Source organism: Narcine bancroftii, chromosome 6 (genome assembly GCF_036971445.1).
Source record: "Narcine bancroftii isolate sNarBan1 chromosome 6, sNarBan1.hap1, whole genome shotgun sequence".
Classification (NCBI taxonomy): domain Eukaryota; kingdom Metazoa; phylum Chordata; class Chondrichthyes; order Torpediniformes; family Narcinidae; genus Narcine; species Narcine bancroftii.
Genome location: NC_091474.1, coordinates 130,186,294 through 130,213,518, shown reverse-complemented (window position 1 = coordinate 130,213,518; position 27,225 = coordinate 130,186,294). Strand labels below are relative to the sequence as shown.

At 42.3% G+C, this 27,225-nt stretch overlaps 1 protein-coding gene across 2 annotated transcripts; it reads left to right on the top strand.

The window, feature by feature from the left end:
• Nucleotides 1-291: 291 nt before the first annotated feature.
• lgsn (lengsin, lens protein with glutamine synthetase domain) lies at nt 292-26,909 on the top strand. 2 transcript variants are annotated; one of them, XM_069888251.1, is made up of 3 exons: nt 292-452; nt 3,689-4,778; nt 26,645-26,909. In XM_069888251.1, exons 1-3 carry the CDS (start codon nt 303-305, stop codon nt 26,650-26,652), a joined length of 1,248 nt encoding a protein of 415 aa, XP_069744352.1. In that variant the 5' UTR covers nt 292-302; the 3' UTR covers nt 26,653-26,909. The 2 variants fall into 2 exon arrangements, with proteins under 2 accessions (XP_069744352.1, XP_069744351.1); XM_069888250.1 differs by lacking the exon at nt 26,645-26,909 and having other exon boundaries at nt 3,689-5,464.
• The last annotated feature ends 316 nt before the right edge of the window (nt 26,910-27,225 follow it).

The following is a 27,225-nucleotide window of genomic DNA, read 5'->3' as shown; positions in this document are numbered from 1 at the left end:
TCCTACAAGAGGAAAAATCCTCTCCACATCCTCCCCCTCAAGATCTTTCAGAATCTTACATGTTTCAACCGAATCATCTCTCACCCTTCTAAACTCCAGCAGATACAAACCTAGCCTGTTTGACCTTTCCTCATAAAACAAACTGCTCATGCCAGCGACTAGTCTGATAAATCATTACATAAATATTCAATTTTATATCCTTTAATATTACTTAATGAAAATTCAGTGTTGCTCCACTGAGTTCTGCAATGGACAAAGATTATTTTTTTACTTTCACAGAAAACATCAAAGAATTTGTTCTGATGAACAGTTCAAACCCCTCAGAAGTAGACTTTATGATAGAGCAAGTGAAACAACAGATCACAAGAGAAGATATACGGTTTATTCGCTTTGAAGCAAGTGATCTTAATGGAATTTCAAGATCAAAGACAATTCCAGCTCGATTTTTTCAGGTACAATGGATTGTTTGTCATTGTTGAGGTTTTGAAAGAAAAAAAAACTGAGTTAAAGTCTCCACATCCTTTTCACATTATACTAATGGAATACAATCATGAAAAGGCATCGGTTATTTCTAGTGAATGCAAATTCATTGTAATAATTAATAGATGAGGTCCATCATGAACTTGAGCTTGATCGGTTCCATTCTGCTTCTAAATCAAAAGGTAACTTTACAATGTGACTGGATTGACTCAAAATCCAAGTGATAATACTTTGAGAGTTGTGATTCTTTAGCTGAGATCTTAAGGCTCAGTGTTTAACCTCCTTTAACAAAATCTTGGCCATTTTTGTACAGTCTGCTCACTCATCCAATTTGCCATATCTTTTTGTTATCCCCTCAGTATCCAAATATCTTCAAATTTCACAAAAAAAATTACTGTCTTACTCAGAAAATTTTAAAGGTTTACCAATAAAGAAGATTTCTTCTTGCATCAGTTTTAAATGCCAATCCTTGATCTAGATTAATGTCAGTTTAACTTTTCCTGGTACAGTGACCAATACCTTATCCTACTTCAGATGTGGCCACAAAAAAAGCTTATCAATTGCAATTGGACTTCCTTTCTTTTGTGATCCAAACCTATTTGCAATAAAGGTCAAAAAGTCACAGAACTAGAAAAAACATACAAGATTGACTATAAAATACACTGCAATATGATGAGGCTATTTAAAGTATTACAGAGATTACACAGTACAACCCGCCAAGTTGCTCAAGTACAAGCTCTTAGCACTGGGTCACAGCCCTTCAAATACACAAAAAGCAATTCCTCAACTCTCCTTCAATCCTTTGAACAGTTATTTTAAATCCCTGTTCCCTAGCTTTGGAGCTCTTCCTATTTACTATATCCTGATCCATCATAATCAGTGAGCTTCCCCTAAGCCTCTGGTGCTCCAAAAAAAAACACGCTTATCCAATCTTTCCAGATAGCTACAATTTTGTTGCCCTCTCAATATCCTTACAAATCGTGTCTCTAGTCTCTTTCATGTAATGTGGTGAACAATATCATACATGGTGCCCAGATTGATCAACTGATGGTGGACAGTTCTAGCCCTGCTCTAATATTCCATGCTTTCTTTAATAGACATCCTTTGAGGATCCCTCTGGCATCCTTGCAGCTACACGATGCAATGATATTGCAATTATTTACTATCACAGCAAAAGTGTTTATTTAGTTTACAGAGGAACCAGGCATGCAGTGAAAAACACCTGGAGTGCTGGAGATCTTTTGCAATCATAGATCCGAAACCCAAGTATGGCTATCTTAGTGTTATTTATTTTTAATTTAGAGACACAGCAACAGGGCCTTCTGGCCCACAAGCATGTGCTGACAAAATACACCAATTAATCTGCAAATCCCGTACGGTTTTGAAGGATGGCACGCAGGTCATGGGGAGAACATACAAACTCCTTACAGTGCCTGATTTGAACTAGGTATGCTAACCGGCCGAGAAAGACCAACTTTTGTACCTGTTTCAGCAACTTACAAAGATCTTAAAACTTTTGTTTTACCACCACTGAAGCATTTTGCTACACAATGCAACAAACTTGAACTAGAAATAGCTGGGGGTGGAGTTTCCATTTGAAAACTGACCGATTTCATTGGAAATTAGAATTCAGAATTTTGGTGACAGTGCATTAAAGGGAAAAAAAAATCACAAAAATCTGTAGACACCGTGATTGAAGTAAAATCAAAAAATGCTGGAGAAGCTCAGCAGGTAATTTTCAGCTGGCATTTTCTCATTCTTAGAAGAACTCAAGATCAAAATGTCAGTTATATATTTTTACCTTTGTTACATAAAGGACACTGTTCAATCTGCTAAGCTTCTCCAGCATTTTGTGTTTTTACTAGTGCATGAAAGGAGTTTAGATGCAGTTTAGCCTCAACATAATGAAATAGTGCGACATATCTGAGGGCTTGAATTCCTTAGTTCCATTCCAATATTCTTAACTTAACTAGTTGCCTCTAGTATTGCTGACTTGGGAGGGAGGAATTTTGCTTGTTCGGGACCATGGATGAATGAACATGATGCAAAAACTGGCTTTCTACAAGAATTATTTATGATTAGTTTCCAAAATTGGGAAATCGCACAAAACTGCCATCTGGTGATTTTAAAAATCAAATAAAATTCTTTATGGGACCTAGAGTCTCTGAAAGGAACAGACTAATGGGTTCTGTGGCTTTTTCATGTTCCTGTATTCTAATCATTATTTGAGTTACTGAAGACATGTTGGCAATTATGCAGATCTAATTAAATACTCTCCAAGTCCTATTTGCTATAAATTTGCACAATGGCTTAACTTTGTGCTGGATCAATTGAATTATCTATTTTTACTGTGTGTTGAATTGGCAACATAAATATGAATTGCTAACATTAAGTGGTTTGGAATTATGAAAGAGTTATCTCAAGATTGTTACTGAAATATTTTCCTTGAGAAAAATGGTCATTGGCCCATTTCCTTGGGAGTGATGAAACCGTGCACAGTCAACCTTGCTCAAAGAGAAATACAAAAACTGCACAGATGCAGACTCTTCCACCACCTTGGGCATTTCCTGATGTAACTTCAGAAAGTGCAAAACTATATCTCTGCTCTCACCTCCATCCAGGGCCATAAACATGCCTTTCAGGTGAAGTTCAGCTTTACTCGCACATCGAAGACAGAACATTACAGTACTGTACAGGCCCTTCAGTCCACAATGTTGTAAACCTACTCCGCAGTAATCTATTTTTCCCCTTCCTCACACCTATAACCCTCTATTTTTTCTTGCATACACATGCCCATTCAAGAGTATTTTGAATAGACGAGCCTCCACCACCACCCCGGCAATGCATTCCAGACACAACCACTCTTCGACGTTGGTGACGCAGATGGAGTGACCTCTTTGCCGAATGTTTGAGCTCCGTTTGTGGGTCTCAGTTGCCAACCACTTCGATCCCCTCACCACTTCCACATAGACATGCCTTTCTGTGGTCTCATCCATGGTCTGGGTTTGGCCCAACCTGAACTTGAGGAACAACACCTCATATTCCTCCCTGACAGCCTTAAACCTGAACATAGATTTTTCTCATGTTACACAATCCTCTCCTAATTCAGTATCAATAAAGGGTCCCAATTCTGAAGGATGAATGACCATTTCTACCCCTGGATGCTGCCTGACCCTCGTCTCACTGTTTTCCTGTGCTTCTTATGCAGGAGAAGGTGCTTCATGGCATACCCATGCCCAGAGGTTACCTGGAAGTTATTCCGAGCCCACACGAAAATGAAGCAGACCATTCAGGAGCCGACGAAGACATCCTCTTCATGCCCGACATCTCAACCTTCAGGGTGCTCCCATGGGCGGCGAAGACTGCAAGGGTTATTTGCGACCCCTGCACTGTCACCGGCAGTCCCCTGCTGACGTCCCCGAGGCAAGTAGCGAGGCTTCAGCTGGATCATCTCCGAGGCCTGGGCTTCGCCTTGCGTTCCTCGTTCACCTACGAGTTCTGCCTGTACGGTTTCGCCCAGGCCCCGAACACCAATGCAACCTTACCCGCCGCGACCCTCCTCGACAACCATGACCAGAGCTTCGTGCACGAGCTCATCGAGGGCATGGACGGGGCCGGGGTGGTCGTCGACAGCTTCTCCTCGTCGCGGCGGCCCGGCCAAATGGAGGTGACGCTGCGGCCCGAGTTCGGGATGGGGGCGGCGGACAACGCGTTCGCTTTCAGGACTGGGCTGAAGGAGCTGGCGAGGAAACGCGAGCACGCCGCCGGCTTCTCCGCGCCCTGCTCGGGCCCCGGCAACCGGGGCGCGCTCACCCACAGCCTGTGGGACGCGCGCGGCACGCGGAACCTCTTCAGCGACGGCCAGGCCGCCCAGGGGCTGTCGAACGCGGGCAGGAGGTGGCGGGCCGGCCTGCTGCAGCACGCCGCCGCCCTCAGCGGCCTGGCGCTGCCCGGCGTCGGCATCCCCCGCGCGCCCGGACTGGGCTGCAGCGGCAGCCGCGCGCTCCACGCCAAGCTCCACGCGGGCGGAGGCGCCCGCCTCGAGAACCGGCTGGCGTCGGCCGTGGCCAATCCTTACCTGGTGCTGGCTGCCACGGTGGCCGCGGGCCTGGACGGGCTCAGGGGCGCGGCGGCAGCGGACGGCGCCACGACCAGCACCGTCCCGGTGCGGCCGGAGGATGCCCTCCGTGAGCTGGAACGTGACCACTGCATCCAGCGGGCCCTGGGGGAATCCTTCGCCCAGTATTTCATTGCCGTCAAACGGTTGGAACTGAAGACGCAGGCACCAGATGGCGAAGGTGACAAATACTTGGAGTATTTCATCTAGCAAAACATTGACTCAGAGCAGATATCACTTTGTTTCATGGAGGGGTGGGCAACCTTCTTTTTAAAACCCCCTCCCATTCCACTTTGAGTAGTCCCCATCCTCTGTGATGAGTCAGGGATTGCTTTAGGTGAGATGTGGGTGGGAAGGGAAGGTTGAGAATCATTGCTCTCCACCCAATTGTTACTGAAATATTTTCCTTGAGAAAAATGGTCATTGGCCCATTTCCTTGGGAGTGATGAAACCGTGCACAGGACCAGTCAAACAGAAGCCTCATAGCTGGGATGGTCTGATCTCGGAAGCTCAGCAGGCTCAGGGCTGGTCAGTGCTCGGAGGGGAGACTGCGCGGGAACACCGGGCGCTGAACGAACTGGCAACTCTCTGCTGCAGACAAAAGCTAAAGAATTTCATGGAAGTTATATTCCAAATGTAGTATTATGTGCCAATAATGGACCCTTGACCTTTTTAAATTAGGTACGATTTAAACAGTGGTTTCCAAACCTTTTTCTTTCCACTCACATTCCACCTTAAGCAATCCCTTCGTAATCACGGAGCACTTATGGCATAGTTTAAGATGGAATGTGAGTTTTCAAAAAAAGGTTTCCCACTCCTGATAGAAAATGTGACTGATAATATGAAACTCAATGTATCACATCCAGATCGCAGGCAGGAAATAAATGCAATATTTCAAATGCGATGCCATGTTTAATACATTATGCATGATATGTGTCGACATCATAAAAATGTTTCAGAGCTCTTCATTCAGAAATTTAAGTCTCAAGGGGATGATCGAAGTACATTTTTCTGTCCTAACCATTCTGAGAAGTTGATTTACTTGAGAAGGAAATAATTTATTTTTAAGATTGGATAATTTGACTATACCCTGCAATCTTTCAATGAACATGTTAAAGAAACTGGGAAGGGAACATTGTTTTCTTTAAAACACTGGCATTGCATCCGGTGAAAGTCTCTGCATGAAATGACTAAGGATTTATTCTTGTGCTTTTGCATCCAATGATATTGGGCCATATTTTCTACTGAACATCAATAGTTTTCAAGACTGAATAGATCTGCAGAGAGCTGTGATGGATTTCTCCAATGACAAAATCTCGGAGTCTTCTTATTTCTAAAGAACAAAGAAAGCCAATTAAGGAATATTGTAGCCTCTCTCAGATGCACCTCCCCTTCCTCTGGCACTTGTGCAGACTTGCATGGGAGGTTGGGGTAAGGCCATCATCAAAATGTGAATTGTTGAGAATTGGCATTAGTCTGATGAAGCGTAAGATTTTGAACCTCAGTGTTAGCACACTATTGATAAAAGTGAACAGTGCAAAAGATACTTCAGTCTCATAAATAAGTCCAGTCAATGGCATTGCAATGTATTCTGGATTAGTAGATGGGATGGAAGGGAAACCAATTTTTAAAAAAAGCATTTCAGGTACCTATCAGTTAACTTTACTTATTCCTGGATGTAAGAATCATCGACAAACAGATGCTTCATGCTCAGCTCCAGTTCTACTCAGACACGGTCAAGGCTTTTCTAAACACACTAATGGTACCAAATGATTCGAACTCTCCGCTGCTTCACATTGATTGACTGACACCCTTCGCCAACTTCTCCATCAGGAAGATCAAAGATGTCAAATTCCCCATCCATACCCTGCCTGCTCACTGTCTCAGGGTGAACCAAACAGTTCATAACTATAATGTTCCACTGTGATTCAAGTTGAAGCTTCCAAAACTGGAATTGAATTTCAGCTTTCAGGTGCATTCAGATGCCTGCGGTGGGATGAGAATTCTTCTGTCTGACAGACAAGAAAAAGCCAAGTTGGCACAACAACAGAACCCAAAATTTCATGACACACCCTGAGAACATGTTATTCAATTCCTTCTAGTGATGTTGGTTTCCTTCCTAATTCACATATTACCTCTTGCTTACATCAACCTCTTTGTGTAGGTTGATAATTCCCTTCATAAGCACACCGCAACATCAACCATATCTCTCTGCTGGCTGATCCCTTACATGATATGAAGTCTTGGTTGGGTTATTAATTTGATCAGTTAGGCCTTGGGAAGACTGGACTCATTGTCCTTCATGTAACTGCAAGCTCTTCATCCTTCCCACTATCCTTGACTGTTGCCTCAGGCTAATCCAGACTATTTGCAGCTATAAACAAGAACAGCAAGTGAAGGAAAATCTCAGCATTCTCAACATTCATGGAGAGAGAAAAAAAATCTACATTTTGAGACAGCAACCCTTTGTCAAAACTGGAAAGAGACAGATCCAAATAAGTTTTCAGTGAGGGGGAAGATGGGGGATGGATGTAACACAAAGCGTGTGTCTGTAGGATGAGCTAAAGTGACTTAAGCTACTAGGCTTTTTTTTCAGCTATCCAACATCTCGTAGAAATGAGGGTGGGGGAGGGAGAGAGAAAGAGTTACAGATACATCACAGGAACAGGCTCTTCAGCCCACTCACATGCACACCAGGGGCAATTGACAGTGGCCAATTAACACACATGTCTGTGGGATGTGGGAGGAGACCAGGGTGCATGTAGGAAACCCACACACTCACAGGGAGAATGTACAAACTCCAAACGGACAGCACCCGAGGTCAGTATTGAACTCAGGACCTTGAGGCAGCAACTCTGCTTACTGCACCATTGCTGGCAGCAGTACAACTAAAACATTTTGTGAAATTCTCATTGACATTTTGCAGCCTTAGCTTCTTGAACTAGATTTCATGCCAATCTCTCCAAAGTCTGCCAATCTCCACCCCCATATCAGCCCACAAATACTGAAGCCCAAATGTCATAATACATAAATATTCTGAAGGTTTCATTTCTGTCTCTTCTAACACTCTGCTTCTCTTACCTTCTCTCATACCACCTTTCATTCATTGGGCTCCCGAATCCTCACTGAGATTTAGTGGGTCCTGCCCCTCCCTCCACCTCTAGTTCCTCAAATTCACTCCCATCTCTGTGACCTCCAGTTGTCATCCAACATATCATGTGCATCTCAGCACTTCCATCGCCACCATCCTGAGGCCTCTCTAGAATTCCCTCCCTTAAGCCCCTGTTACCTCATTTCACTCACCTCATTAAATCTCTCCTCTTTGTCCAAGGTGCCACCCAGTTCCAAAGACCTGAGCTCCATTTGGTACTGCCTGTGAAAGCTGCACGTTTCCCCTGGGCAGCGGGGTTTTCTCTCACATCCCAAAGATATGAGTGGCAGTGGCTTTATTGGCCACTGTAAATGAGTGGTAGGAATTGAGAGGAGCTGATGAGAATGTGGGGAGAAAAGATTACAGGGAAAATTAGCAGGGAATGGGAATTGCTCTGAGCTGCTACAGAATTGATGGGCTGGAATAATTGTCTTCTATGTCATAAGGAAATATGAAAAAAGGAAGTAAGAAAAACATTTTCTCATGCTCAAGATGTCTCTGTTGAAAACATCTTCACTTCAATCTTTTATCCATTGCTTGTTTAACATATGAATATTTTAATGCCCATTCTCTTGGTGATTTGGAGCTCCCTTCCTACTTGTTTGAACTATTTATCCCAGGACATGCCATGTCAGACATTTATCTGGTGAATTTATGTTTTATTTTCCTCAAGCTGGGGATCAGCATGATAACAGGCCATCTCAGCCCACAAACTCGTGCTGCCTCATTACACCCAATTGACCTACAAATCCCAGTACGTTTTGAACAGTGGGAGGAAACCAGAGGCCTCCGAGGAAACCCATGGGGAGAACATACAAAATCCTGACAGAAAGCGTGGGATTCGAACCCCGATCCTGATTGCTGGCGCTGTAACAGCATTGCGCTAACCGTGATACCCGAATAAAATAATATGTATTAATTTATTTTTTTTATCACCAAATCATACTTTAATCATAGTTTAGATCGACAGGCATGTACTATGTATGAACAGAGTGCAAAATTAAGGTATCAGTGTCACATGGTGGAACTACCACATTCATAGCTCCAGAGATCCGGGATTAATCCTCACCTCGGGTGATGTCTGTGTGGAACTTGCATCTATTATCATGTTGGTTTCCTCTGGGTGCTCCAGTTTCCTTCCTCCTCCCAAAGGTTTGTGGTTTGGTTGATTAATTAGCCACTGTAAATGGACCCTTAGATTAGTAATAGAATAAGAGAGAGTTGATGAGTACATGGGGAGAATTTTTAAAAAATTGCGATTAATATAGGATTGGTGTAAATTGGTGGTTGATTTGATGGGCTGAAGGGCCTGCCTCCATCTGATATCTCTACTTGATTCTATAACAGGAGATTCTGAGTTATTATTTGCATTTCAGAATCCCAGCATTTAATTACTTCTCAGTTTTCCCGAGGTGAATTCACGTCATGTTCCACTGTGCAAAGATCATGGCAGATGGACTATAATGTGGGATTGATGGAAAGCTATAAAAGCAAAGTATGTTTAAATGGTGTTGGTGTTCAGAGGGACCTGGTGTTCTTATGCATGAATCAGTCAAACTCAATGTGTATATGCAATGAAAAATTAGGGATTCAAATTATATGCTGACTTTTATTGCAAGAGGATTTGGGAACAAAAGTAAGAAAGTCTCACTTCAGTTCTCTCGGCACCATCTGGAATATTGTTTACAGTTTTTGTCTTCCCTTCAAATGAATGATATACTTGTTATGGAGGCAATGCAACATATGTTTACCAGGTTGATTCCTATCATGGATGGTGGATTTGTCCTTTAAGAAGTGATCAAGTTGACTCAGCCTTTTTTTCTCTCTCAAGCTTGGAATGAAAAGTTATTTTTTAAAACCAAAAGTAAACTTTATTAACAATAAATTATTTACAAAAAGAAAATCTGTCAAAACCCTTTTGCACTCTTAATGTCATAGCCATACATTTCCATAGCTGTACAATATTATTCATTTTCTATTTACACCATTGCCAGCACTGTGGCCCCTTGTCATTACATCCCCTCTGTTTGAGGGATTTTCCCTTGGTCTCAGCACCTCAATCCCCAGTGACAGAAGGACTCTGGACTGTGGTTCTTCCCCACTGTGCCCTCACGTTGGCTGCACCAAGCTTCAGTGTGTCCCTCAGCCCGTCCTCCTGCAACCTAGAATGTGTCATTCGGCAGCATTCCCTCACTAACATCTCTGTGTGCTGAAAGATCTACAGGTTTTGGGCAGACCAAAGGGCTTCTTTCACCAAGTAGATGGTCTTCTAGCAGTTCTGGATGTCTATGTGCGCATCCCTAGGAACAGACTATAAATCAGAGAGTTGTCTGTCAAACTGCTTCTGGGGATGAACTGTGACAAGGACCCTTGCATTCTTCTCCCCACACTTAGTGATTGGGGCTCAACAGGGTAAATGCAAAGATGTCGTATTCCCTGACTAGGATGTCTAGTATCAAGGGGTCAAGGTCGCACAATATGGTGGTCACTTAGCACTGAAAATATAAAAAATGTCTTCACTTCGGAGGCAGTGAATCTTTAGAACACTCTGCTGAGGTTTCAGCTACTCAGTGAATTCAAGACAGAAATCAACAGATTTTTAGAGACTAAAGGAATCAAGATATTATTGCAGGAAGGTGCTGCTGAGGTAAAAATAAACTATGGTCCTACTGAGTAGTGGAGCAAGCACAAAGGGCCAAAAGGCCTTGTCATGCTTCTATTTCTTGTATCTTCATGTTTTTGTGTTCATAGTTCACACCTCGTAAATTTGACACAAGACGAAGCAAGTTTAAAGTATCATCTCCACCTTTTTGATTAAATTTGACTAGAAGTGAACTACTCAAAGTTTTACATCCTTATATGTGTCAATGGAAACCTCAAACAGATTAAACGAACCAATTAGAATAAAGCAGGAATCCCCCTAATGAATGGCGTTTTGGATGAGGCATTAAATCAGACTGATATCTGCCATCCCATCATGCCTGAAAAGTCATGCCTAATTAATTCAAAGATGAATGAAAGAAACTGTCCACCAGTACAGTTAATCTGTCCATTTTCTCATCAGTTCTATGCTGACTGATGGATGGATTTTCGGTTCTCAGTGGATACCACACTTCATTGTCTGTCAAGTACTTCAGGATTTTGTGAATCTGTGAAAGGATTTATTTAATTTTAAGTCTTTCTGAGAATTTCCTTTTCAGTGCAGTTTGTTAAGCTGCTAAATGTCAAGTATCACAAAAGATTCTTTTCCTTTTCTTTGATAATCTTTTACTCCCTATTTTATATCTTCTCTCACTTGTGTACATCAAACACAGTTATGCAGAACCATTGAAGAAACACGAACTATTTGACTATTGAATGGAGCAGGACATGGGTTAACCATTGAAATAGAACAAATAACAAACAGATGCACAAATTATGAATTCACACATCATTATTTAATAGGAACACACATGCAATATTTCTTTGGCTTGGCTTCGCGGACAAAGATTTATGGAGGGGTAATGTCCACGTCAGCTGCAGGCTCGTTTGTGGCAATATTAGCTAACCCTCAAATCACCCTCAAAGATTTACGATTGATATGTTCGTAATGGGTCGGCATATGACCCAGAGGAAAAGGGGGACATTACACTTGCTGATCTTGTCCTTGCAGATGGATGATGTCATAGGGCTAGATCTGGGCACAATTTCATCATGTGTGTGTCACCCACTTCATCAAAACCTGCGTGGATGAGTGTATGCCCATGCACAAATACCGTGTGTTCCCCAACTAGAAGCACTGGATGAATCAGAGAATCTGCAATCTGCTGAGGACAAGAACAAGGGGGCTTAAGGCCAGGGATCAAGATCTTTACAAGAAGTCCAGGTATGACCTGCAGAAGGCCATCTCCAAAGCAAAGCAGCTAGAGACAGAGATATACACCAGCCATGGCAGGGAGTGAAGGCCATTACAGCCTACAAAGCGAAGGTGAACATGATAGATAGCTGCGATAGATACCCAATGAGTTGAACACTTTCTATGACCACTTTGAGAAGAAGAAACAAACAGTACCTACTAGAATCCCTGAAAAGGCTGAGGACCCTGTGATATCTGTCTCTAACGGGGACGTCAGAACGTCATTCAAGAGGGTGCACCCTCTCAAAGCATTAAGCCCTGATGGCATACCTGGCAGGGTACTGAAAATCTGCACCAAACAACTGGCCAGAGTGTACACTAACATTTTCAATCTCTCATTGTAGCAGTCAGAGGTTCCCACCAGCTTCAAAAGTGCATTAATCATCCCAGTGCCCAAGAAGATAAGTATGAGCTGCCTCAATGAGTACCACTCAGTAGCACTAACTTCTATTGTGATGAAATGCTTTGAGAGGCTGGTCATGGCCAGAATTAACATGCATATAAGCAAAGATCTGGACCCACTGCCATTTGCCTATTGTCACAATCGTTCCATGGCAGATGCTTTATCACTGGCTCTCCACTCAGCTCTGGATCACCTCTTCATCGACTAAAGCTTGCCCTTCATTGCCATTATTCCTCAGTACTAGTCAAGAAGCTACAAACTCTAGGCCTCTGTACCACCACCCCCCCCCCCAACCTGCAACTTGGTCCTTGACTTTTTTATTGGAAGAACAGAATCAGAATGAATTGGAAACAACATCTCCTCCTCACTGATCACACCTCAAAGATACATGCTTAGCCCACTCACGACTGTATGGCCAGGCACAATTCCAATTCCATGTACATGTTTGCTGATGACACCAGAGCATCACGGTTGTGGCAGAATCACAAACGGCAATGAGGAAACATACAGGAGGGAGATAGATCAGCTCGTTGAATGGTGTAACAACAGCAACCTCGCGCTCAATGTCAGCAAAAGCAAGGAGATGATTTTGGACTTCAGGAGGAAGTCGAGAGAACACAACCCAGTCCTCATCAAGGGCTCAGTAGTGAAGAGGGTCGAGAACTTCAAATTCTTGGGTGTCAACATCTCCTGTAGCCTCCATGTTGATGCAATCACAAAGAAGGCTTGCCAGCGGCTATACTTTGCGAGGTGTCTGAGGAGATTTGGTATGTCACCAAAGAATCTGAAATATTTCTACAGGTGTACCATGGAGAGCATTCTGGCTGGTTGCATCAGTGCCTGGTATGGAGGCGCCAACTCTCAGGACAAGAATAGGAAGATAGGAAGTAGGAACAGGAGTAGGCCAAAAATGACCCATCGAGCCTGCTCCGCCAATCAATACGATCATGGCTGATCTAATTTATGACCTAACTCCACCTACCTGCCTTCTCCCCATATCCCCTAATTCCTCTATCATGTAAAAATTTATCTAACCAAATTTTAAATATGTTTAATGAAGCAGTCTCAACCATTTCCCTAGTTAGAGAATTCCAAACATTCACTACTCTCTTGGAAAAACTATTTTTCCTCATCTCTGACCTAAATCTACTCCTCCGAATCTTGAGACTATGTCCTCTCGTTTTAGTTTCCCCGGCCTGCTCAAAAAACCTTCCTACATCTATCCTATCCATACCCTTCATAATTCTATATGTTTCTTATAAGATCTCCTCTCATTCTTCTGAACTCGAGCGAATACAATCCAAGACGATTTAATCTTTCATCATAAGTCAACCCCTTCATCCCAGGGATCAACCTAGTAAACCTCCTCTGGACCGTCTCCAAAGCCAGCATATCCTTCCTCAAATATGGAGACCAGAACTGGACACAGTACTCCAGGTGCGGTCTCACTAGTACCTTATACAGTTGCAACATTACCTCCCTACTCCTGAATTCAATTCCTCTAGCTATGAAGGCCAACATTCCATTTGCCTTCTTAATAACCTGCTGCACCTGCAACCTAACTTTTTGCGATTCATGCACAAGCACTCCCAAGTCCCTCTGCACAACAGCATGCTGTAGATTTTCACCCTTTAAATAATAAATAACTTCCAGAGGGTTGTTAACTTGGCCTGCGACATCACAGGCACCAGACTCACCCCATTGAGGATATCTACATGAGGCGGTGCCTTAAAAACACAGCCTCTATCCTCAAAGACCCTCACCACCTAGGCCATGTCCTCTTTACTCTGCTACTATCAGGGAAAAGGTACAGGAGCCGAAAGTCGAGTACTCAACGGCACAAGGACAGCTTCTTCCCCACTGCCGTCAGATTCCTGAATAATCAGTGAAGCAAAGATACTGCCTTAGATTATTGTTGTTTTATTTTATTTTTTTATAGTAATGTCATAGGATGCTTATAATATGAATGTTTGCACTGTGACACTGCCGCAAATTTCATGACTTGTTCATGACAATAAATCTTGATTCTGGTTCTGTTTCAGATCCAATATTCTATTCTGGAATATTGGAACTCTGCAGTAGATCTTGACTGTCAAGATTTTAAGAGATTCCATGGAGTGGGTAATATAGCTGACCATCACTCACTGTGTTAAAGAGAAGGTGCGTAATCTGTTGCTCTTTGAAATGGAAGACCGCACTACTGGGATGTCCACTTACAGAAGCAAATTAGTCCTGTTCTCAAAGAGGAAAACCATCTTTCTTAGCTGTGTTGAGTCAAAATTTCAGAAAGCTGTACATTTATGTGCCTAATGGTCAGTTGTGACAAATTATATGAAAGATTAAATCTCCAGCCAATGGTCCCATGGAGGCACACAAATATTTCTTCATTTATAAATGATACTCTTTCTTATAAATTATGAGACACAAAAAACTGCAGGTGCTAGTAACTTAAGCAAACAAAGGGAATCTGGAGGGATCCAGAAGAGCAAACAACATTCTTGGGCAGAAGTGAACAGTCACCCTCATCATTCTCCATAAAAGATCCTGACCAGAAATTTCTCTCTAGAGAAGCTGCCTAACCCATTCATTCCTTTCATCTCCACTTTGTTTGCTTATAAAATATGATACTGGTTTTTATGGTGCTTAATCTGCTGTTTAATTACCAACTAACAATTTTACTTGTTCTCTCTACTCCTCATCATGCTCGCTTCCTTACTCCTTTACGTCATTCATTCCCCTCCCTCCCTTGAGTTCATCTGGTTTTCTTCTCATTTGCATCAGTGCTATTTGCCTCATTCATTCTGGGCTTAGTGAGTTTTATAAAAAAAATACATGGAAACGTTAGAGAAACTCAGCCAGTCTCGCAATGTCAGAGGAGGTAAAGGTCTTTCAGATCTGAGCCCTTTTTCAAGGTTTTAGCAAAGAACAGGAAGGCATCAAAATAATGACTGAAGAATGGCAGGGGGAGGAGACCAGACCAACAAAAGGTGTTAATTGGAGATTATAAGAGGAAAGGTGAGAATTAGTTTTGGCTTTATGAAAGGAGACAGAAGGAAAAGGGAAGAGAGAGTAAGAAAGAACTGAAGGAAAGGTAATGGGGGAAGAAGAAGGTGGGGAGGGAGGCTTAATAGAAACCAGAGAAGTTGATGTTAATGCCCACTAGTTGGAAGGTGCCCAGACAGAAGATGAGGTGTTGTTCCTCCAATTTGTGGGTGGTCTCTGTCTGACAGTGCATGAGACCATGGACAGACACGTTAGGAAGGAAATGGGACAGGGAATTGAAATGAGTGGCTATTGAGAGATCCACACTACTGTAGCAGACAGAGCTAACGTGCTCAACAAAGCAATCTCCCAGTCTGCGCCCAGTCTCTCCAAAGTAGAGGAGAGCACAACAGGAGCATCAGATGCAGTTGATAACCCCTGCAGATTCAAAAGAGAAATGTTGCTTCACTTGGAAAGACCTCCAAATAGTGGTGAGGGAGGACGTGTGAGCATTAGTGGAGCATCTCCTGCGGTCACAGATGTAGGTGCCAAGGGGATGATTGATGGGAGGCAGGAGTGGACAAGAGAGTCATGGAGGGAGTGGTGGAGAGAGGAATATGGGTCTGGTGATGGGATCACGTAATAGTTGGCAGAAATAGTGGAGGAAAATATTTTGGACAAGGAGGCTGGTGGGGTGGTAGATGAGGACGTGGAATTTTATCCATGTCACGCATGGGAGCAGAGAGCAGATGTGTGGGTAATGGAGGATATGTGGGCGAGTTCCAAGTTAATGGTGGTAGAGGGAAAGCCATGTTGTTTGAAGAAGGAGGAGATCTCTGATGATCTGACATGGAAATCCTCATCCTGGGATCAGAAGTGATGGAAATGGAGGAACTGAGAGAATGGAATGGAATCCTTACAGGTGACAGGGTGGGAAGAGGTGTAGTCGAGGTAACTGTGGGAGTTGGTGGGTTTGGAGAAGATGTCTGTTGAGATTTGTCTCCTGACATGGAGACTGGGAGATCGAGGAAAGGGAGAGTGTTGCTCTAGATGGACCAAGTGAATTTGAGGTCAGGGTGGAAGTTGGCTGTTAAGTAGATGAAGTCGATGAGCTCATCATGAGTACATGAAGCAGAACCAAAGTAACCATTGATGTCATGGAGGAAGAGTTCAAGATCCTTGCCTGTGTAGGCTTGCTCCACTTAGGCAACAAAAAGGCAAGCATAGGTGGGGCTATGCGGCTACCCATGGTTACCTTTTTGACCTGGTGAAAGTGGAATGAGTCAGAGGAGTTATTGAGGGTGAGGACAAGTTGTGCAGTCAAAGGAGGGTGGTGATGGAGGGGACTGGTTGGGTCTATTATACATAAAGAAACAAAGAGTTTTAAGGCCTTCAGTATGGGGGTTGGTGGGGCAAAGTGATTGGATGTCCACTCTATCAAAGGCCTTCTCTGCACCAAAAGCAATTGCCATCAATTGGTCTGATTGCTTCCAAGAAATATTAATTAAATCAACTTTAGAATATTGTCTGCTGAATACAGATTTTCAATAAATCTTGCCTGATCTACATGAATCAAATCTGGTAAATAATTAGCTAATCTATTAGCCAGAACCTTGGCAACAATTTTATAATCTACATTCAATAAAGAAATAGGTCTATAAGATCATGCTTTTAGTGGATCTCTCTTTCTAAGAATAACTGTAATAATTGCTTTAGAAAAAGAATCCAGAAAAGAACCAGTCTCTGGTCACCTGTTTCAATACATCCATCAATAAATGGATTAATAATTCCTGAAATTATTTATAAAATTCAGAAGTAAAACTATCATCCCCTGGTGACTTCCCATTAGGCATAGATCGAAGAGCTTCCATCACTTCTTTAACAGTAAAAGAAGCATCTAAATCCTTAATGTCCACATCCTTCAAAGAAGGTAAGATTAAATCAGCCAAAAAAATCATCAATTTTTCCTTCATCTTCCAGTACTTCAGAAGTATACAATTTCTCATAAAATGTATGAAACTCATCATTAATTTCTTGAGGTTTATATGTAATCATTGAATCATGTCTAATAGCATTTATTGTTCTGGAAGGTTGCTCTCTCTTTAACTGCCTTGCTAAAACTTTATGAGCTCTCTCACCCAACTCATAGTATCACTGTTTAGTTCTCTGCAATAATTTCTCAAACTTAGAAGTTTGTAACGAGTTATACCGTAATTTCAAATGAACTAAATGAGCTTTCTTAACTTCCGTAGTGTCTCACCGCAAATCCTTTTTCAAAATCTCTATCTCCTTCTCCAATTTATGTCTCAACCATATGTTGTTTTTTAATTTTAGCAGTATAACTAATAATTTGTCCCCACAAAATATCCCATAAAACAAATTTACAATCAACAGAATCTACATTTGTTTTCAAAAACAACTGTATTTGGTCCCACATTAATTTAATAAATTCAGGATTTCTCAACAACATAGAATTAAATCACCAACAATAAACATTCTCCACTATCCCTGAACCAGTACAAGTAATTAACAGCTAAAAATGATCAGACAAAATCCTACTCTTATATTCAGCTTTAAAAACTTGCCCTTGTAATTGTCCTGGTACTAAAAATAAATCTATTCTAGAATAAGAATCATATGGAGATCATCTAACAATGGATCTAAACAACAATTAAATCACCCCCTCCCATAATTTTATCATATGCTTGACTTAAATTAAGAAAAGAATCCACTGCAGCGGCTGTTACACACAGAACACACCACTAGACTCCGTGGGATTTCCAGTAGAACTGTTTATTTGAATTTTGCGTGCGCCCCTTTAAGGCCAATGTGACCTGGGGCGTGAGCTGTGGCCTAAGCCCTGACGGCACCATCTTTTACAGCTGCCCCACCAGTGTGGCAGTACAAAAGGGGCCGGTTTGTTGACAGAGATGTGCGCCACCACACAACCCCTGCCCCCCAGAACTGGCTTATGCGTCCCGTAGCTTGGGTGGCTGGCCCCTCTGTTTGGGTTGTGCCGTCTGCACGGGCACGTTTAAGTCCACGTGTGCCAGCTTTAGTCGGTCAACTGTGAAAAGTTCCTCCCTGCCCCCAATGTTCAGAGTAAAGGCTTTTCCTGACCACTAGAGGACTTTGTACGGGGGCCCCCATACGGGCACTGCAGGGGGGCTGGGTGTGGGCCACGCTGGACGAACACAAACTCTGCTGAGTCCAGCTCAGCTCTTTGGGGATGCTCGCCAGGTGCTTGCCATGGTGGGTTGGCGGTAGGGGTGTTAACAAGGTGAGCTTACTGTGGAGGTCCGCGAGTAGTATCGGGGTCTCACCTCCTGGCTCAGTGTCTGCTCCGAGAAACTCCCCTAGTAGTGACAGCGGTGCACCATAGACGAGCTCTGTGGACAAAACTTGGAGGACTTCCTTCAGAGCAGTTCGAATATCAAGCAGGATCGGGCCTCATGCGGGTCGCAAAGGTGGTCGGGGCCAGCACGCTCAATTCTGCTCCGGTGTCTACCAGGAAATGCCGGCCGCTGGTCTTGTCCACCATGTGTAGGAGGCTGTTTGTGTGGGCAGCCATCGCAGCCATCAGCTGCGGTCGTTTCCCTGGTACAAGCAGGGTTGGCAGCATTTGCTGACTTGTGCTCCCCAGTGAGAGTGATAGAAGCACCAGGTCAATTGGTGCTCTTCTGTCTTTTGTCTGGGGGCAGGCTGTGGTTGGCTGGGTGCAGGGTGGGCGACCTGGTTCATGGTGGCCAGTGCAGTGCTACACTACCATAAATTGCTCATCATGTATATTAGGAGCATAAACATTCACTAAAGTCCAGGGCTCAGAGCAAATTTTACGATTAATAATCAGAAGTATTCCAGCTGCTTCAAAAACGGAATCCAACTTAAAAGATGATTTTTTATTAATCAAAATAGTGTCACCTCTTCCTTTAGAATTAAAAAATGCTATAACTTGTCCAACCTAATGTCTTCTTAATTTCTGATGTTCCTTTTCAGTCAAATGTCTCTTGTAAAAAAAGTAACAGCAACCTTCAACTTTTTAATATATGCCAGTACCCTCTTAATCGGATAATTAAGCCTTTTAACATTAAAAGTTACAAAATTTAAATTAGCCATAAAGCATCTGTGTAAACCTCCCTCCATAAATGGTGGAGCAACTCCCCATGACTCTAATACAAACAAATTTAAAGGTTTCCTCAAAGAAAAGAAACAAAAAACTCCACAGAAAAAAAACCCTAAAAAGGAATACTATAATAGTATTACCCCCCTCAAAGTGGCCAATGACTTTGGAAGGATTGGTAGTCGAACACAGCCCACCTCACTGACAAAAGGCAAAGGAGGAAAAACCCAACACCCAACCCCAACCAACCAATTTTCCCCTGCAACCGCTGCAACCGTGTCTGCCTGTCCCGCATCGGACTTGTCAGCCACAAACGAGCCTGCAGCTGACGTGGACTTTTTACCCCCTCCATAAATCTTCGTCCGCGAAGCCAAGCCAAAGAAGAAAGAAGAGTCGAACCACCCCACCCCCCCCACCCCCGAACAGAACAATTTTAAAAAAGACATAAAAATCAGTTCAAGTATGATATACTTCCAAATCTTGGTTAACCTGATCATCATCAATTCCAATACAGGTACACGATCCTTTATCCGGAACCCTTGTGTTCCGAATTTTGGATTTTTCTGGATTTTGGAAAGCCAGATTTAAGACCACCTGAATTGTGCTGCTGTTTCCCCCCACCCCTCTCGCCTGCCCGACTTGCGCTGCCGGTCCCCCTCGCCCACCCGACTCACACTGCCTGTCTCCCCCCCCCCACCAGCCCGACTCGCGCTGCCAGTCTCCAGGCCACCCGACTCGCGCTGCCGGTCTCTCAGCCACCCGATTCACGCTGCCGATCTCCCCCCTCATCCACCCGACTCACGCTGCTGGTCTCTTGCCCGCCTGACTTGCGCTACCGGACTCTCTCCCCTCTTGCCAGATTTTGGAGCTTTCTGGATTTTAGATGTCCGGATGAAGGATCGTCTACCTGTATCAATCAACTGTGGAGTTTCCATTTCTCGCTTCTCATTCTTCCCTTTTGAAACTAAAACAAGCTGCTGAGGGAACCTTTCTTGACTCTGCCCCTGCTTATTATTAGGTAAAGAATTAGCAAATGTAAGGGCTTCAGCGTCGTCATTAAGAAACGGAGTTTGATAATCTCCATAAAAAACTTTAAGCATGGCAGGATGATGAAAAGCAAGAAAAACAAGGCTAGAAAATGTATGGCAATTACTTGGAAAAATGAGACCAATTTGAGTATTCAATTATAGCATTTGGAAATGAGATCTTGGAAAAGATAACATATAATTTACATAATAATTATTCCTTTTTTGCTATAACCTGGAGTCCATATATGGATTTTTTTTTCCCCACGCATTGGTAATGGTGTCCCAAACATGGCAAATAATTGATGGGTGTTATGTTATTTGATCTCTTTTTTCTTTCTTTTTGGGGTAGTTTGGAGGGGGATTGGGAGGGTAGGGTGGGGGTTGTAAAGGATTAAAATGCTATGTCTTTGTTTGTATTTTTATTGTATGAATTATTATGATAACCATATAACCTCTTACAGCACAGAACAGGCCAGTTCGGCCCTACTAGTCCATGCCGTAACAAATTCCCACTCTCCTAGTCCCACTGACCAGCAAAAAAGACATAACCCATATGCAGTATGTGTATACATATCAAGTCAAGTCAAATTTGTCATCTGATTGCACAAGTACAACCTGACGAAACAGCGTTCTCTGGTCCTTGGTGCAAAACACACAGACACACAGCTAGACATAACACACAGAGACAAACAATACACATGCAGAACAAGTATTTTATCTAAATAAATAAATAGATGTTGTTTTGTACAGATCAGAGTCTCGGATGGCTAGTGGGACTAGTTCCTTTGTTCCTCAGCTTCGTGGTGCTGGCTCTGATACTCCTGTATCTCTTATCTGATGGAAGGAGCTAAAAGATGCTGTGTGCATGATGTGCATTCTCTCTTCAGACAATAATCCCTGTAGATCATGTTGATGGTGGGTGGGGGTGGGGGGTTGGTCGGAGACTCCAGTGATCTTCTCTGCCACTCTTATGGTTGTGTGGATTGAGCTCTGATCCATTTCTCTGCAGCAACCATATCACACTGTGATGTAGCCAGCCAGGACACTCTTGATAGAGCTCCTATAGAAGGTTGACATAATGGTGGCCAGTCATCTTGTCCACTTCAGTCTTCTTAGGAAGTGCAGTCACTGTTGGGCCCTCCTGATAAGTGAGATGTTGAATATCTATGATAGGTCACTAGTTAAGTGAACTCCATATACAAAATAAATTAAAAAATGTTAATGAATAGTAATTTCAGAGGGTTTGTATGAGCACTTCATGTAGTCTTTCAGCAGTTTCACTGCCCATGGGAAGAAGCTCTTCCTCAGTCTGGTGGCGCTAACTCTAATACTTCTGAATCTCTTTCCCAATAGGATAGCTGGAAGATGCTGTGTGCAGGATGGGAAGGGTCCTCTTCAAACAATGTTCCTAGTAAATCCCATCAATGGAGGGTGTGGGTGGGGAGGCAGGCAGAGACATACCTTGGTAATCCTCTCTGCCACTTACATGGTTCTGTGGATTGATCTCTGATCCGAGGCTTTAGAGAAACTGAACGATGTTGTGATATAGCCGGCCAGGATGACTCTTGATAGAGTTCCTGTAGAAAATCGACAGGATGGTGGCCAGAAGCCTTACCTGCCTCAGTCTTCTCAGGAAGTACAGTTTCTGTTTCGCCTTCCTGAAAGTGATGTTACATGTCCAGGATAGATCACTACTTAAGCAGACTCTAAATAACTTTGTGCACTCTACCCTCTCCACTACCGAGCTATTAATGTGGAGGGTGTAGTAGAGGGTGGACGTTCCAGGTCCTCCTAAGTCTACAATAATTTCCTTTGTCTTGCCCACTTAGAGACAGGTTGTTATTCTTGCATCATATCACGAGATTTTCCACTTCTTTTCTGTAGTGCAACTTATTGTTGTTGCCAATGAGGCCACTACTGTCATGAACCCTGTTGGAACTGGATCTGGCGTGAATAAGAGCGGATTGAGGTGAGCCAGTGATCAGCATGACAGTATTTGATGATCTGCTGCCAACCCAGACAGACTGTGGTCTTTCTGTTAGAAAATCCAAAATCCAGTTACAGAGAGGGGTGCTAAGTCCTCAGAAGAGTTTTTCTACCAGACTGAGGGGAATGATCGTATTAAACACCAGGCTGAAGTCAATGAAGAGCAGCCTAGTGTTGTTCTTCAGGTGGGTCAGGACAGAATGGAGGGAAAAGGCTATGACATTATCAGTGGAACGGTTCTATCTGTATGAGTATTGAGGCTTATTACAGTAGCTACCCAAATGCCGGAAAATGGGAAGAATTTCATTAATGGTGCCTCTTGGATGGTAAATAGGTTTATTAGTCACAAGCTGTTCAGGTCTGACTTGCTCTTGTACAACAGTATTTATGCATTCAGTAGAATTTCTGTTCATTGAATAGCTCAGAATGTTGATGACAGATGAGTGGACATTGTGTGCAGTTCTGGTCACCATACAATAAATTGGAAAGGGTGCAGAGGAGATTCACCAGGATGTTATCAGAATTGGAAGCCTTGAGATATAGGGAGGGGTTGGATAGGCTGGGTCCTTAATCCTTGAAGATCAGGAGTCCGAGGGATGATCTTATTGAGGGTTATATAATGCCCATAGTCTTTTTCCAAGGGTAGATCATTCTAGATCTAGAGTACATAGGTTTAAGGTGAGAAGAAAGAGAGTGAAGAAGCACCTGAGGGGCATTTTCACTCAGAGAGTGGTCCATATCTGGAACACACTGAAGTGGGTACGATTCAGATATTCAGAAGACAGTTGGATAGATTTAAGGATAGAAAACATTTAGAAAGATATGCACCAAACCCAGACAAATGGGACTTGCCCAGAAAGCTAACTTGGTTGGCATGGACAAAGAGCCTGTTCTCTGCTGTATAACTCCATGAGTCTATGTTAATGACAAGGGGAGGTGATTTGATTTGTTGGAAATGTTCACTACCTTGTGTTTCATGGCATGAATGTTACTTTAGATTTATCATCCTTTGCCTAAATGTGGCCTTGATTTTGCTACAAGCAAGTGCAGATTGTTTCGTTTGCTGAGAGTTGCGAATAGAATTGAATATTGCACCATCATCAGCGGACAGATTTAATGATGGAAGGAATGTCACTGATCAAGAACAAAGGCATTTGGGTCAAAGACACAGCCCTAGAAAATTCTTCCCATTATGTCCTGATCTGCCCTGTTCTAGTTTGGGAATTTGACTTGCCCAGGAAAGCAGAAGGCTCCAGAAGATAACAAACTTAGCCAGGTCCATTAGGAGCTTCAATCTCCCATCCATGCCTCAAGAAAGCAACCAACATCATAATGAATCCCCACATCCTCTTCTCACACTTTCTTTGGGCAGAAGGCACAGAGGCCTGAAAACCAGCACCTCCAGGTTCAAGAACAGTTTCTTTCCAACAGCTATCAGGCTCTTGAATCTCCCCTTGTTACAATAATCACTATGTGCTCCAACATAATGGAAGGATTACTATTGCAAATTCTTCTTTTTTGCACTTGGATAACTGTGAATATTTATTATCTACATTTTGTGTATTTATTGACTTTTTAACGTAATAAAGTCCTTTGGGTGCAGTTGGTATTTTTAGTTGTATTTTTTGTTTACAAAGTATCTGTTCAGCTGCAGCAGTTAAGAATTTAGGGCATACATCTGTACATTGTATGATGTGTATGATTATAAACTCATTATCCTTATCACAACCATCTTCCTTTTTGCAAGGAACAGCTCAAACATTTGAGATGTTTCCCATTGATCACCATTAACTTAACATTTACCAGGGCTTCTTGATGTCACACTCATTTACAGTGGTCTTCATAATGTTTGGGACAGACCCTTTTTTTTTCCTTTATTTGTCCCTGTGTTCCAGAGTTTTACATTTATAATCAAACAACTCATGAGTAATTAAAATGTATTTTCCTGATTTTATTCAAGGTCATTTGTATATATTTTAGGTTGACCATGTAGAAGTTAAAGCACCTTTTATACAGAGTTCTCCCATTTCAGGGCACCATAATGTTTGGGACTTATGGCTTCACAGGTGTTCGTGAGTACTCAGGTATGTTTAATTGCTTCACTGGTGCAGATCTAAGAGAGCGAGGCTTGCTTCAAAGCTTTTGATCACATTTGGAGTCTGTAGTTGCCATTTTTCAACATGAGGACCAGAGCTGTGCCAATGAGAGTCAAAGAAGCCATTATGAGGATGAAAAACAAGACTAAAACAGTAAGAAACTTCACCTAAACCTTAGATTTACCAAAAGTTCAGAACATTATTTGGAAGGAAGAGCCCAGTAATCGCAAAGGGACTAGTATTCCAAGAAAGATCAGAAGAATTCACATCATCATGAAGAAAAATCCCCAAAAATATCTCCAACAGATGAGAAAGTCTTAAGGAGGCAAGTGTGGATAGATCAATTACTGCTGTTCTCAGAAGACTTTATGAAAAGGAATATAGAGGTTACACTACAATGTGCCAAGCCACAGAAAGGATGGCCAGATTACAGTTTGCCAAGAAGTATTTAAAAGAGCCTGCAGAATTCTGGGAAAGGGTCTTGTGGACTGATGAGACCAAGATTATCTTGTAACAGAATGATGTTGAACAATGCGTGGAGGAGTAAAGAACTGACCAAGATCCAAAGCATACCACCTTTGTCATGGTTTGCATCTTGCAGTGTAACCTCTGTATTTCTGTTCATGAAGCCTTCTGCAGATTGTAGTCATCGACATATCCACACCCGCCTCCTGAAGAGGCTTTCTGATCTGTCGGACAAATGTTTGGGGATTTTTCTGTATTTGTTGTTCACACAGTAAAAATGAAATAAAGTTTCTCCAGCACCACAGAGCATATTTACATAAATATAGGTTAGAATAGAAGTTCAATACATTTAAAATATTAAAACTTATACATGGTACCCTATCCCCAAATGTTCTGGGAATTCAGGAGCACGATAGTTTGGGGGAAAAAAGCTCTTGCCCAAATCTGGACGTAAGGGCCCGAGTGCTACCAGAAGGGAGAACAGTTTACTTAAGGGTTGTGCGGAGTCTTTCACAATGTTTATTGCCTTTTGCCTGCATCGAGTGTTGTAAATGTCCTTCATGGTAGGAAGAGAGCCCCCAATGTTCTTTTCAGCTGATTTCATTATCCTCTACAGGGTCTTGCGATCTGGGAGGGTACAGGTTGCAAATCAGGCAGTGATGCAGTTGCACAGGATGCTCGCAATACATCCTCTGTAGAATGTAAAAGAATGTAATGAGGATGGAGGGTGGGAAATGAACTTTCCTCAGCTTTAGCAGTAAGTAGAGGCGCTGCTGGGATTTCTTGGCTCTGGATCTTGTGTTGAAACATTATGATGTATTACAGGCTTATGATAGTCTTTATTTTGTATATTTTAGAGGGTTACTTTGTGGGTTGGACAGGGAAAGACACACACATTTTGAAACCCAGACTCAAAGACACCTACATTCAGAGCCATAGAACCAATGTTATTGTTCTCCACTGAAAGTCTGAAACAATGAATGTGTGCTAAGAAGGATGCCTGTTGAAACAAAAGGCATATGACAGATGACTCATACTTTTGAAAAATGAAACACACCTCTATTGCTCAAGCCAGTCATGTGATTTGAGACACTTGAAAAACAACCTTTAATATCATTAACCAGAGTAATCTGGAGACAGAATTAAAGTGGTATCAGAGGAAGATGGTCACTCTTGCTGTTTCTCTTTGTCAAGAGAGAGCAGTAATATTGTGGCCATTGTAATGGTCACTTCTGATTGACCCATATCTGAGTAAAGAAAGCAAGATCATTCTTGCATCTGGATCATGACTATTTTGATAGTTATTTCATCTAAAATCCTTGCCTGGCTCTGGGAAAACATTGTGGAAGTCACACATTCCATAACCTCTAAGCTCTAAGAGGTTCCATAACCTCTAAGAGGAATTGTGAAAAATCATTCATATGAAGAAACATTTCTCTGAAAGAAATTCAACAGGAATTGGTGAGATTTGAGAAGTCTGAAGACTCGGTGTCTCACCTACTCCATAATTATTTCTTACCATCAATTTAAAGATTTTGAGTTTCAACACAAGATTTCTAAGACTGAACTTTGAATCGACTTTTCAGAATTGTGCTTAGCTGAAATGGTTTGGGTAGTTCACACATATGTATACATTTGTGCATAGTTGAGGTTTAGAGTTAAGTAAGATTTTATATTATTAATACTAATTAACAAAAATTATAGATTTGAAGATACCATTGTCTTGGTGAATTTATATTGCTGTTGGTCTATGTCATAATAGATGAGAATTCTTCTGGCATCAGCAGTGGAGGTCTTCCTTTGGCTTACCAGTTACTTTGCAATCAGTGCACTCTTTCTTCTTGATGATGTTTCAAACCGTTGATTTTGGTAATCTTGAGGTTTGGTTGATGTCTCTTACTGTTTTATTCTTGTTTTTCAGCCTCATAATGGCTTCATTGACTCTCATTGGCACAGCTCTGGTCCTCATGTTGAAAACTAGGAACTGCAGACTCCAATGGTGAACAAAAGCTTTGAAGCAAGCCTCGCTCTTTTATACCTGCACCAATGAAGCAACTAAACATACTGGAGTAATCACAAACACGTGAAGCCAAAAGTTCCAAACATTATGGTGCCCTGAAATGAGGAATGAAGGGACTATGTTTAAAAAGTGCTGTAATTTCTACATGGTCAAACCAAAATGTATACAAATAACCTTGAATAAAATCTGGAATGTGCACTTTAATTACACATGAACTGTTTGATTATAAATGTAAAACTGTGGAGCACAGGGGCAATAAAGAAAAAAAGTGTCTTTGCCCCAAACATTATGGAGAGCACTGTAAATATTCTAATGCTACGCACTGTCATTCTCACATCACCTCTGAACTGAATGGTCTTGGTAAAATTCCAAATCTCCCTTCTGTGAATATCTGAAATGATAAATGACCAATAGATAATAAACATTTACAGTTTAAATTAGTGCAAGAAAAAAATGGCATTTCAATGGTACAGACAGATCCT

What these genes read in the sequence shown, in the direction of transcription:
- lgsn (XM_069888250.1), top strand. Translation starts at nt 303, where the DNA reads ATGAACAGTTCAAACCCCTCAGAAGTAGACTTTATGATAGAGCAAGTG. An exon ending in TTCCAGCTCGATTTTTTCAG is followed by an intron (nt 453 to 3,688) that starts GTACAATGGATT and finishes CTTCTTATGCAG; the next exon opens with GAGAAGGTGCTTCATGGCAT.